The sequence below is a fragment of the Falco cherrug genome, chromosome 3 (genome assembly GCF_023634085.1).
Source record: "Falco cherrug isolate bFalChe1 chromosome 3, bFalChe1.pri, whole genome shotgun sequence".
Lineage (NCBI taxonomy): Eukaryota > Metazoa > Chordata > Aves > Falconiformes > Falconidae > Falco > Falco cherrug.
The window spans coordinates 48,547,881-48,562,015 of record NC_073699.1 but is presented as its reverse complement, the minus strand read 5'-3'; the positions used below and the strand labels follow the sequence as shown (position 1 = coordinate 48,562,015).

The 14,135-nt window shown below is 35.3% G+C and overlaps 1 protein-coding gene across 1 annotated transcript in view; it reads left to right on the top strand.

Annotated features, from left to right (window-relative positions):
- LOC102057144 (RP1, axonemal microtubule associated) overlaps positions 1 to 14,135 on the top strand; it is a 144,797-nt gene that overhangs the window by 81,241 nt on the left and 49,421 nt on the right. The window contains exons 24-29 of the mRNA XM_055706318.1: positions 4,305 to 4,456; positions 7,146 to 7,224; positions 8,801 to 8,932; positions 9,418 to 9,596; positions 10,050 to 10,136; positions 13,822 to 13,954. Of these exons, the coding sequence (XP_055562293.1) occupies positions 4,305 to 4,456; positions 7,146 to 7,224; positions 8,801 to 8,932; positions 9,418 to 9,596; positions 10,050 to 10,136; positions 13,822 to 13,954 (762 nt within the window). The remainder of the gene's footprint in view (positions 1 to 4,304; positions 4,457 to 7,145; positions 7,225 to 8,800; positions 8,933 to 9,417; positions 9,597 to 10,049; positions 10,137 to 13,821; positions 13,955 to 14,135) is intronic.

The following is a 14,135-nucleotide window of genomic DNA, read 5'->3' as shown; positions in this document are numbered from 1 at the left end:
CTTAGCTCAAGCATGACTCCAAACGCGCATGAACCAGCCTGGCTTAGGAGTAGAGCTGGTGAAGTGAATCATGCTGTTCTGCTCACTTTTATTGATTCAAATTCCTGCTCACTCAGGCATCTTTCTACCACACTCTGTTGTGTAGGTTAGATGAACCCTGTACTTTCGACTAGGTTAATAAGATCCAATATTCAACTGGCATAAACTGATTTGCTCCACTGTCTTGAGCATATTAGCTGCATGGCTATATCAACTGAGGATCTTGTTCTGAACCTTTAATTTCACAGAAAAAATGATTTAAATTTTTTGACACTTCTTAAGTGATAAATTAGCAGGGCTAGCCATCAAGTTAGTTTTCCACATTTTTTTGCCATAGAACCAAATGAGCATTTTAAAAATATCCCTGCCTACTCTACTCCTCTTTGATTCTTTGTTGCCTAACATTCATTTAAAAACAAAAGTGGGGACATAAAAACATAATGGGGAATTATGACAATAATCTCTGGAATACTTATTCCCTGTATTGCTTTTTTCTATTTATTTCACTGTTTTGTAGAGTAGAACTTTTGCAGAAGCCTATGAAGAAAAAAAGTCTGTTGGCTCTATCCAACAGCTCTGAAAAACAGCACCCTACCCTGCCCCTTTTATATGCTCAACCCTACCATCTTATCTTTCCATGGAAAAAGCTATAGAGGAGAGCAGTAAGAGCAAAGGTCTTGAGAGCTCCGACAGGAGGAGTTCATTTGATAGTACGCTTCCTCCCCCACAGCTTTTCTTACTGTTTACCTGCCATTGGAAAAATGACCTGCATTGCCTGATTTCATTACAAAGCTAAAATCACAATGGTGTAAAAGGTTTAACTATACCTCTGACATTCAGAAAGGATGTGATTATGTCATTTAAGCTGTTCACCCTTGAAAGGCTATTGAGAGTTCTGTGGGTAAATGTTACTGAATTATCACAATAAATGATATTTAAATGCATAGTCCATAGCAAATTAAACAACAGGCAAATTCAGAACACAGCCTTCCATTCTAGCTGTAAATCACATTTTATTCCCTTTTTAATGAGCATTAGGTGATCACTTTCAGTTTTGTACTATGTTAGCTTGCATCTGAAAGTGAGCTTTTATAAATAGGATTGGGAAGAGACAAAGAATGGCAAAGTTGAACAGAATATCTTATTTTAGTAGGTTTTTTTGTTGGGGTATGTTGTTCATCTGTTAGTCAGAATGGTCCCGTACTCATCCTAAAAACTTTTACCCCATTTCTCAGAATCACTTTTATGTCACATCTTCCTTCACAGGGGTTACTTTGTATATTTTTATTTCACTTATAGAGTGAAGTCCTTTCTTTGATCCAAAGCCTTTGAAAATGAACAGGAAGTATTTGCCATGACTACATTGAGCTTTAAATTATGCATCAAGAGATTCAGAAGATTCAGCTGAAAATAACTACCTCAGCAAAAATAATTAGATATGTTTCTGATTTTCAGTGTATATTTTGTTTGAATGCTACTTGTGTGATTAAAGCTAAGCTCATGATGAAGTATATTAATGATTCTGGACAAAAGCAGTAAAGATGATTGTGAGCACTGTGATTTCTAATCTATCCTACATGAGAGATCAGATCTGTGGATCAAACTCTCCTGACCTTATTCACACAAGTAGCCTTTTGACTTCAATGAATCTGCTTATATGAAGAAAGTATACAGGCAAGGCAACACTGTAGATGATTAACACAGAATCTTATCTTCATATCTTAACTCCTCTAAAAACAAAAATACCATTGGCTAAATGCTAAAGAGTCATCTGGACAGCTCACATACTTTCAACTATCTGGACCTCCAGCAAGAGCAAGTTTGTGTAGCTACGCTGACTTTAATGCAGCTATGTTGTCTTTCACATGGCAGTGCATATTTAACTGCCTCGAAGAAAGGGATATGAGATGCATTAGGACCCCAGCCTAAGAAAACTCTTGGTTTACTTCTTATCATCAAACATGAATGATGCTGTCAATTACAAGTACTTTCCCAGCCCTTGGTTTAAATGATTAAAAAAAGATAAAAATCCCAGGGGAAGTCTCTGAAGTAAAATAAATAGTGCTGCAGTGAAATAAAGTTACTTTTCAGAAAACATTTTTTTGGGCATCATCCCCACATAGTAAAACATGAAGAGAAACAAAGACATTTCAGAAGTTTATTGAATGAGCACAACTGTATTTGAGGACTGACACAGCTCTTATAATTTGACAAATCCTTTTAGATACTAATTTTCCAATCGGTATGCAAAGACCCTTTAGAAACCTTGTTCCAGTTATTTGACCTTTTTATTTTTAATATATAAAGAAATAGCTATATAAATTGTCACAATATTTGAATTCAGGCCTTTTGATTATAGCACTTGATATGAATAGCACCAGCTTGTGAAAAAAGCTGTAAGAAAAGCTTAAAAATAAATATCCTCAGAACACTTTTTTTTTCTCCCCTCCCTGTTTTCCTATCACCTACGCTTGAAAATAAATGACAGCCTTAGCTTCTGGGTTCTAGCAATTATTCTCAAACCTACCAGAAAGTTCTCATAATTATATCTTTTTCAAGGATGTACGGTTTGGTTAAATTGGGCCATTTCTATCTTGGAATAAATTTGATTCAAGAAGCAAACTATACTGAAAATACCAGATGTTTCCAGGATGTATACTTAGCTATTTGTGTATTCTGTGATGTCTTTTAGGCTGAAATATGTATTTCAGACTTGAATAATGTGTATTTCGGTGTTCTTTGACTTGTCGATTGTGACTGAAAGTGCTTCTTAGTTTCTCCTTGGTTTCATGTCTGTCTTAAGCACCATTTCCCTTCTTTGCTCACATGTGTTTCCTGGGAAAGCAGATATATAGCCAGGTAGGGACAAGTGGCAGAGTGAGGCTGGAAAACTTTCTCCATCACATAACTGTCACATAGTCTAGATGTTGTCTATGTCTGCTTTACTGTGCCAGTGATGAAGGTTGTGGGAGTTGGGGCTGAATAGTTTGGCGTAGTCAAAGATAGCTCAGCATGTGTAAAATGCTGGATTTTAAGGGGGCACAGTCCTTAAGAAAAAAAATCAGTCTTGATTTTTTACACAGATTTCTTATGGTAATCTGAGTAAGAGCAGACATACAACACTTGGAGGAAAAAAAAACCCAACCCCCAAACCCCCTTCTTATTTTTTTCCACGGCTCCTTCTTGTTAAAATTATGCAAATAACCATGAATATTGAGAATGTGACCTGCTTCTTTTAAGTATTTCCTTGTTCCTTGTTTCCATGATAAACTCAGGGGCTAAAATAGGTCATTTAAAGAATGAACATAGGAGTTTTTCATTAAGTTTCTTTGGAATTAATGTAATCTAGTCTCATCTACATCACTCCCCTGTGTATTGCGTAAGAAAGAGGCACAGAAGCAGAAGCTCCACATAGTGGCCATAGGTGTCTCTTCTAATCTTTATACTATGACCACAACTGAGAAAATCAGGAATGCTTTCTCATAAACTCAAATTTCACCTAGCTGATCTGGTTTTGTGGGTCAGTATATAGTACATGGGAGATTCTTTGGAGACTGACACTAAATGTGAGGAGGTTTTCTATTCATGTATTAAAGCTGAAGTTGAAGAATTTTTAATTCAGTAATTCTGTTTCACATTCACATGTTTTAACTCAAGAATGTTGTGAGAGTATTACGGTCTGGCTAGTGAGAAAGCTTGATAGTCCTGAAGTGTTCATTCATTGGGAGGTAATTACATGAATTTAAAGCTTAAGACAATCAGGTCCCAGCATTCTTCTGAGTCATTTATAAGTCTAACCTCCCATTTCATTTCAAGGAGAAAATAATAGAGAGAGAGGTAAGGAAGAAACAATGAAATATGAGTAGGTAGTCTTAAAAAGCAAAACTTAGACTTTCCAAAGAGCATGTAGACATAAAGTATTTCTTAGAAAGGAATTCCCTACCTTAGGGGGAAGGGGCTAGTACATAGGAGATCCTGTGCCCCAAACAGCAGCCATTAGTCCTGATTTTCTGGGAGTGGTGTCCGAGCAGAACAAATCTGTATTCTGCAGGTTGCCAAACAGGGAGTTATGCAGCAAGAATGTTTTGGTTATCACTAGGACTGAAGAGACCTGTACTCCCTCTTCTGTGGCATAGTATGGGGTTCAGATGAAATTTGCAATTGTTTCTACCAGGGATCAGTACATAATGCAGGTGTTGGGCAAGAGGACAAAGAGCGCTTTGTTCTGCTGACTTTTTGGTTTTGTATGTGTATTTTTTCTAAAGTTGTGGAATATACAATCCATTTGCACACGGGAGACTTGAAGAAAGCAGATGCCACTGGTGAGGCCTATCTTTGTATACAAGGAGAAAAGAGTGACTCGGGGAAACGATGGCTTAACTCAAGAAACAGCCTGATCACTTTTGCTAGAGGGCAGGTAAAAAAATGAGGAAAAATGTAACTGAATCTGTGAGTGTCTTTTTGTTAAAATTTATGTTTACATAAAGTCTTTCATGGACAAAGTATCAAAAATATGAATGTTTTGTATTCCATATAGACATAATTTTCTCTTGTAGCTGATGTGATTGTCTCCATAGGTAACATGTTGCTTTTAAGCATTGTCAGCATTGTGCAACAGAGAAACAGTTAAGTTGAAGTAATTTTGAGTGAGATTAAATATACTCTAAAAGTTGTTTTGATTTTCCAGACTTTTAAGGCCAGGGAGGTATCAGTGCTTGTTAAGATGTGCTTGATTGATAGAACTGATAGGTAACATTTCTTTAGGATATCTTGCCTTTGTAGCTACTTTAAACTGACCTTTTCTTGTCAACTTTCCTGAACACTAATAGTGTTCCACGCAGAGTTTTATTTTTTCATGTTTCCAATTCTTCCACCCACTTATTGCTTTTAAACATGGTAAACATATTATTGCTTTTTGAGGCTTAAAGGGCTTTTCCTAGAAGAGTAATTTCTGGAGTAGTTATTGGCAAAAGAACAAAGTAACTTAAACAAATTTCAGATCAAAAGGAAATGTTTATTTCAGATCAAAAGGAAATTTCTAGCTGATACATTACTAGACCCTACTGTTTGCTCTGAGTTTAGGTTTGGAAGATTTTTAAATTTTTGTTTTAAAGTAATCATAAAATCATTGCAAAGTACATAGGAATCTTCTTTTGGGGAGGGAAGGAGAGAGTATTTCATCATTGCCAGCCAACCCAGATTAGTTTGTTCTCTGATGTAGAAATCTAGAGAAATCTGCTTGCAATATGCTTCATTTATTATTTAAATGTGTCTCTGTTTATTTTATCTGCTTTTCCATTCTAACGATTCCAGAGGACACAACGGTTGTTGTATGAAAACCAGACTGAATCTTTGTTTATCATTATGCCCTCTGTATTCCTGTATTTTCTTTCTCCATTGTGGAAGAGAATATATGTGCCCAATGTCATATTCATTAAAAACTGATCAAACTGTTAGCTCAGATGTCACAAAATAAATTTGAAACTAATGATGACAGGATAGTAGGGCTCATCTGGCTTTAAGAAGTAACATACAAAATTTTATTAATTAATATCTTTTGTGATATAAATAATAGTTATATATTATATATCTTTAAGATAATACCTTAAAGAAATCTGGACAGCAAAACTGCTTGCTACAATGGATAAGGTATCAGTACAGACTGAAAGAATGTATGTTTCATTTTCTTTAAGAATAAAAATTGTAGAGAAAAATATGTGAACAATACAATTGACATGTGAATACTCGCTGCAGTGGAAATCTGCAAATTCATAAGGATTTTTACTATGTAATCCAGATTCTGTGTCAGTTTTTGAATGGGCTTGTTCAGAAGGCTAAATCCTTCATCTGAAATTATAAAGGGCTTTTCTATATCCAGGGCTATAGCACCCTAATCTTCTTCTTATAGAAAAGAGTTTGAGTAGCAACTGTTTGGGTATTCATTCTCTCAGTTTTCTTTACTCCAGCTTGCCCTCAAATGCCTAATTCTCTGTTCTTAGTCTTTGCCCTTTTCTTCTAGATGACTTGTGATCAATATGGTAGCATGGATTTTTGTATGTTTGGCAGCAACCATAGGTACAACATTTCTTGTTTGTTTTGAAACCCCCCAGTTTGTCCCAAACTTTTGTCTTCAAATTGCATTTTCAATCCAGACAACTGGTTCTGTCTACAACAGGATAGCTCATGAAGTCATGAGAAATAAGCCAGTTTTACTCATGGAGATTTTATTCTGCAGCAGGTTTCCCAAACAAATACATGAATCTGTTCATGAATAGTTTGTTTTCAAACCTCATTTCTTCAGGCCCAGTTCAAAAAAGCCAACAAATATATACTTCAAACAATGTGTCTCCCCACTGTCAGTGTCCATACTTATGTGAGCTTTCCCACTGATTATGAGGAAAGATGACTGCAAAAAGACAAACGTATATATGCAAGAAGGTGAATATACTATGAAGATTTACAGTAGGGAAAAAAAGGGAAGATTCCATGAAGTCTATTCATCATCCAAGTCTGTTTTATGGGGAAAATTTGACTTATTATAGAGATGGCTTAAATTAAAACTCCTTATCCCAATAGCACAGTGATTGAAAACTTCCCAGATACTATTCACTTCATGCCCATTTACTTGCTGAATTCCCACTAAATTAGCTGTGAATTTTAATGAAAATGAAATTGATCCAGATGTTCAGAATTATTAGATACCTGTTGTTCATCAGTTTCATTGGGAGTTATGTTCTGGATCAAAGTAACTTTCAACATGAGTAGTAATTGAATCTGATTTAGTTATTTCAGTCCATGAAGGTACTAGAAACGAACACTTCATTGCTAGTGTGTGTATATGATGTTGCCAAAATTCCTTCCTATTAAATACAGCAGCATTTTGAAATTCATAATTCATAATATTAACTGGATCAGAAAATATCAATTATAGCATGTAATGTTTAATTGTGAACTCAAAAACAATGGAATGGCATAAAGAATAGAAATTTGTTTCCATTGAGATACAAAACAATGACCAGACACACAAGGCTAAACTGATAAATATTCAAAAGCAGATGCATATTAAGTTTAATTAAAATATAATTTTGATTATTTTCATTTTGCAGGTGGATGTTTTCAAAATCAAAGCAGTATACCTTGGCAAGTTGAACCAAGTTCTTGTTGGATTTAAGAGTCTAAAAAAAGGTCAGCAATTTTTTCAGTTAATGTATGGTAATAATCATGTAGATTAACAGATTTAGGAGATCCTGAAATTTCAGGAATACCTTAAATTTAAGATTAAAAATCACAAGAGTTTTTTTAGAAGTACTAGGAAATTTGAAATTGCTTTCCACTTTCTGGTGTTTATTACTTCTGTTAGACTACCTGTGTCAAGTATCCAGCTTAGTTTTACTAAAATGTGTAAAGAATTCCCAGGAAATGTGACAGTGTAAAAATGGTAAAATTATATGTGAAAATTTTCTCCATAGAAGTTACTATGGATTTCTAAGTATAGTCAATAAAGCTTTCGTTTTTTCAGGAACTAATATGACATCAATGCTTTTGAGGTTTTTGACATTTTTATCTTCCTTTCCATTTTTAGATGATTGACTTTTTAATTTTAAAAGAGAAATGTCTTTCAGGACTGAATGCTTCTAGGTAAAGATAAGAACAGCAAATCAGTTTGTCAGATTGGGAAGTGGAACGTGGAAGAAAGGCTCTTCCGGCCTCATACTTTTTTTCTTCTAACGCATGAGAAATACAGAGATTCTGCATATGTGAGGTTGTGGCAGACAGAAAGGCTGCACTTCCTGCACATTTTTTAGTGCCCTCCTTCAGACTCCCCAGCAGTTGTTGAAGTTAAAGAAAATTGCTTATTTCTTAAAAAAAAAAAAAGCAGCAAGGAGAATTATGAATTGATATTTTCTTCAATATTTTGTCTACAATTTTGGCCCAATTTTTTTAGAGGCAACAGAACAGAGATTCTATAGATATCCTACTTCTGCAGATAATGTTGATAATGGAGATAAGATTGTTCCAGAGCATGATAAGCTGAGTCTCTTGTTCTTTTATCTTTATCAAAAACCCAAGACTATAACATGACTGTAGGTTAAACTCAGACTCGGAAAAACTGATTTGGAGACAATTTCCCATGTATTTCCTAGATGATAACACTAAAATTAATGATCAAATTTTCATTGACTTCACCAAGACTTGGAGTATAATCAGGTTTACCATGACTCAGAGATCTGAGTCTTCAAATGCTTGATTTCCAGAGAATCAACACAATGGTCTCAATCATGAGAAAATCTTCAGCTGAAGTTTATGCCTTATTAGATAGCACAAAACCTCACCAGAAAGAAAGTTGTGTGTTGAGTGGATTTTCTGATGGCTAATGTGGTAGAAATCCTGATCCTTTTTCCTTTAGGTCATTGATAATATCATTTCCTATAGCGGATTTCTTCTGTCTAGAGATCTTGTACAAAAGCCTTTCCATCTTTTCGGACACTAATAGATCATTAACTCAAATCTATTTGTATGTTTAATTTCACAAAACCTTTAAGACTTCTTCATTTTGTCAAATATTTTAGAGTGCAGGGGAAAAGACATAAACACATTTAGACACAGCCAATATATATTCAGAAGTCTTATTTCCTGAAGAAGTGCAGCAAAAGAAAACATTTTCTTGATTTTCTAAAGACAGAAACTTATGACTGCATACACAGAACTTTTTGTTGCTTAAAAGGTATAAATTGATAACGTCCTGTTTATTTTCAATCAGATGAGTGGTTCTTGGAAAAAATTGTTATAAAAGAAGTCCTCTACCCTTTTTCTGCACATGTTTTTGTTCACAATGACTGGATAAATAAACACTCCAAGAAAGATTTTGTAGAAGTGGCAATTCCACTCAAAGGTAATACCAGCACAAATGTCCTTCATTTGCGTGAATCACTACTGCATGGCAAAGCACAACAGGATCAGTATAAGGCTATTTCACAATGTAGGCAGAACTGAGTATTGGTAACCCAATGGTGAGGGGCAGGGGCCTGGACCAAGGCGAATCATGCCTTCTGTAATTAAGGAGGAAGAAATTATGCCTGGGGTGGAGATGGAAGTAGCAGTATTAAAAGTCTCCTCTGGCAGCACATAACCTGTCCTTGGAATAATACAGAGAAGACAGGTGTGGCCCCTGCAAAAGTGTGACATGAAGTCATGAAGCAGCTGGCCTGGTTTTCTATACTTCCACAGGGATAAAATGAGTAATGAGGGTTTTGCAGCTTTGTTGCCTGACTTGCCTGTGCTAGATCTAACACTACCAGGCAATGTAACCTTGCATCTTTTGGCTTATACTGCCTTATAACTTAGACATGAGCTCTGAATATATGTTTTTAATTGCAGAAACATCTGTGACATCTCTCATAAAAAATTTTGATACTAAAAGTAGAGGACGATGGCAAACATGGGTACACTGTACACAAGTACCAGAAGATGTTCCTGATATTCAAGTTGTTGTATTTGGAAGAAAAGGGAAATCCCCTGCACAGAAAGTTCAGAATCTGAGTGATAATCCATTTTTGGTCTGTTTCTTTTCTATTTCATACAAATCTTACCAAACAGTTTCAGTAAAGTAAAAATTGTAGCCAACATATGTGAAGTTGTATGGAATGATTTTTTTGTCGCAGTCAATGTTTATACCTCCATGTCTTAAATAAACAGCACTTCTCACGTGGGCTAATACATATCACTTAGGAAAGCTCTCTTGAGCAAATGCCAACTTTGACATGAAAAGCCTCATTAACTTTGAATTAAGACTATTAGGCCTTAACAGTAAGGCAATAAATAATGAAGCTATTCCACCCTTCCTTTACATTCTACTTCTCAAACCTCAGCTAATCTGCTTTCACTACTTAGAAGCTGTCTCTCTACAATGAGCTTGGGCCTGGGCAAATGTCAGTTCTCTAGTTTGCACATGAAGTAATGGTTACATACAATGTAGAGTTAATTTTTTTTTAAATATATTTTTCTAACAGTTGACTGTTGGTGATATTGGAGACATAACAAAGGTTTCCTTTGTGTTATCCGGTCCATGCTTGGGAAGAGGAATTAAACTTCACAAGGTATTCCAAATACGATACATATAAACTTGTAATATTTTTCATAATACCATAAATATCTTCTGTTAAAAGACAGATTTTTAGCTTTGCTTTGCTTTGCACCACACTAGCAAGGCCAGATATCTTTTGGCTCGGTTACCTGGCATCTACAGATGATTACCTACAGCTTCTAGATCTCTGTGTGTGCAGATCTACCTTGTTTGGGCCTGCTGAATATGCTATACCTATTCACTGATGTGCAGATCCATTCTTCATAGCTCATCATGACATGGAAGGCAGTGTTTTCTGCTGATGTTCAGAAACATTAGTCCCTGCATGGAAATACTGAGTCTCCTGACAGAAAGCAACCTACTTGTGGAAATGAATTAAGCTGATATTTTAGTATTTATTCGTTACAACATGGTCATCAGTGGGCCTTAAACATCTGATTGTAGTTTAATATGTACTTCAGACCTTTCATAAAAAGAGATGGTGAAATGACTTAATGCTGTCAATTGTATAATTCAACCACATTTTAAATGTATACCTTTCCCCAGGGTGGTTAGGAAGATTGAATAGGCAGGTGTTGGGGCTGAACAATACTTGGGCTGTGGGGAAATACTTCATCTTGAAGGTTAATGCAAAGAAAAATTGTGTCAATGAGCTGTGCCTGTAGGCAAGGGCACAAAAAGCATTGTGGACATAGCATTGAATCATTCCAAACTTAGTAGAATATTTGTCTGGACTGGGCCACACAGTACCTTAACCCTACTACTGATTTAAAAGATCAAAGAGTGATTCCTTAAATGAACAAACAGTCCAGAAACTGTTCTGATGGGGAATGCTCAACAGCTGCATTCAAAGATAAAATTTTAATAGGTTGATGGTACTCAAACGAACATGAAGTCTGAGTTTATGAATTCCTAAGGATAGAGGAGGAGTTTATCGATCATATTTTCTCCCCAAATATGTTCTTTGTCAGCTGATTTTGCAGTCTCAGTTTAGGCTACAAGAGTGGAAAGAATAGGTAAGCAAAACTAATTTCTCATTTAAAATATGCATCTCCAGGCCATTTGATAAAGCAGTCCAATGATATGTTGACACTACCCTCACCATATCCATTGTGTGATTATGTAATATGATATCAGCCTCCAGAACTGGTGGCTCAAAACATGGCAGAAAACTCAGAAATGTAATTGCTTGTTTTCTGCTTTCTTTTCAAAGAGAATGCTTTGCAAATGGCTAAGTGTTTTTTATTCATGCTTTAAATACTTTAAAAGTTATTTAAGAATTGGTTTGTTAGTAGCTATAAATTGACAAGGAGTCAATAGGTTGTTGCTATAAACCTATGTAGTCTCTTCTATTGGTGCATTTACAACCCAAACATAAGCCACAATAACATATACTGCTTGTGCTAGTAATAAGCTTATAATATCTATTACTCATGTACTAGTCCATTTATAAATTATTTATTTAGCATAATCTAAAATGTAACAAGTTGTTTTCACTTTAAGAGGGCTCTTACAGTGAGGTAAAAAATAGAAATGCTGTATAGAAATAGATAATAGGAGGCAGGATATGTAAGCTTACTACGAATCAGTGGTCAAACCCAGCCACAACTGGAAAGAATCCTCTTCCTTGCTTTCTCCTTAAGTGACAAAAGTAATAGCCAAAGTTTCAGAAATTTCACATAACCCAGAGATTACAAATGAAACTGCAAAGGCTAAAAAGGAGATAATATCCCTATGTTCTTTATGCTATTATTTTCTCTATTTTGGTGTTTATAACAGCTTCAAAGTACCAGAGTTTTTACTGTTGATCTCCTACAGTTTCCTGCACACTTATGTAGAAAATGATATAATCTTAATGAAAATTTATGTCTTTTCTTTAACTTTTGAAGATTTGCATACTGTAGAATAAGTAGCTTTTTCTTGCTCAAAAGTAGAGTTTCTGGCCCTTTCCAAAATAAAATACAAAATAATTTTTACTTTAGTGTAGCATATAGAAACACTGTATGGTTTGGATGTTCACATATAGTTCACACTTGGATGTGATCTTACAATTAACAAATATCTGTCAGGTACATTTTATTTTAAGGCCAAAATCTGCATAAATTTACACATCTCCTTTTTATGAGTCCAGTTTCTGTAGGATGTCTGCCTGCATATGCAAGTAACCCTTAGTCCAATTTTAATACTGATAGGTGTTTGTGATACTAATTGATATTTAGTTAGGAACGTTTATATTGATAGAAGTTAGGGAGGATATTTTTGTGTGAGAAGAAATTAGACATTTAGTTTGAGAAAATTCAGTTATTACAAGTGTAAAAAATGGGAAAACAACTGGCTGCAATTTTAGTGGAATTTAACAGTATCTAAAGAAAACCACTGTTTACTCATGTAAGTAATAGTTTAATTCTGGAAATGGCCATAGAGAATTGTTTACTTTCATCTGGATGTCTTGTGCCTGATCTTGTGAAGCACTGGGCACAAAGCATAAGCAGTAATGGAAATATTCACTACTTACATTTCTAGGAACTCAAGGGCAAGATAGTCTGACAAAATTATTAAGAGTGGAACTGTCAAATTCCTAATTATTTCAATTATATAATTTGTTTATATAAACATTTATGCATTTCCAAGCTTGCACATGAAGTCTATGTAAGGAAATCTGTACTCAGGATTTCCAAATAGTAATGTTTGTATCCTGTACAATGACACTCAAGCTTTTGTTACTGTCACCGGTGTCAGTAATAGTAAAACAGTCACCACAGAAATTCTGGGAATCCCTGCCTAAAATTTCAATTACTTAATGTCTCAATGAAATTAAGTTTTTGTTGAATTTTGTTTTCTTTTTAATGTCTTGGATATAATATTTTTATACAAAGAGATTTCAAAGGCTGAAGAAACCATATCTGCCAATTTGCAGTCATTAGCTATTTATCAAATTCAATCCTTCATGCAATTGTTACCATAAATGTTCATGCATATGCTTGATAGTTTGTCGTTCTGTATTTTATAACCTGACCCAAAATAAAGTTCACTATCTGAGTTGCCCTCCTGCGAAGCTGAGCTCCACATTGTCTCCGTATCTAGGATAGGTGAGCTTTCAAGGCTGTGCTTCCTGAGTTTGGAGGTTCTAAGTTCACAGATTTGGAACCTAATTTGTTCAGTCTCCACCGTGTTTTTAAAGTCAGGTGGAGTGAAGCTGGGCCTAAACTCCAGCCTTCTATTGGAATTCATTCTTCAAATAACGTATCTCCACAATGAGCCCCAAAGGCCACTAGACACCTAATTTCTGCCAACTTTGAAAATCCTAACTGAGATACAGCAAGTCACATACAAACAAATAAAAAGCAGCAAAGCAGATGTTTCTGCAAAATGGGAATATGCTATTAAGATTGAAGTAACTGTGTTCATTCATTTGATATTCTGAAATTACATCTATATACAGGCCTATTTAATCTGTATCCTTCACTGGTTCTTTACAAATGAGTCCTATGCCTGCGTCAATATGCAATGAATACACCTATAAACATCAGGCTGCAGAATCAGTGGCTTTCAGCAACTACAGTAGCTCTTCTGCAGGGTCAAGTTATAAAGTGTTTGCAGGGATTAACAATAGGAAGAAATGTCAGTTTCTGTTGGGATGGAAATAAGAAAAAAAATGATTCAGATATATGAATTTCTTCTTCTGATTCTGCTTGCAGCTTCGGCTAAAAGACCTGGACACTAAACAAGAGTTGGGCTTTCACACTGAAGCCCAGTGTCTCTTTGGAGAAGATGGATCTGAGACTGTGACAGAGCTAGCAGCGGTCAGGCCAGACAAGCCACCACTCAGGGGTAAGCTGCTGAACTGAAAAATAAACACATGAGGAAGTGCACACACACACGCACAGAAATTTATTAACTACCTAATGGGATGAACACAATAGGCAAGATTGCAATGCATTTTATATATATTAAAAAAAACACTCAAAATTATTTTAAAAGATTCATTCAATATACCCGTTTAAACAGCATG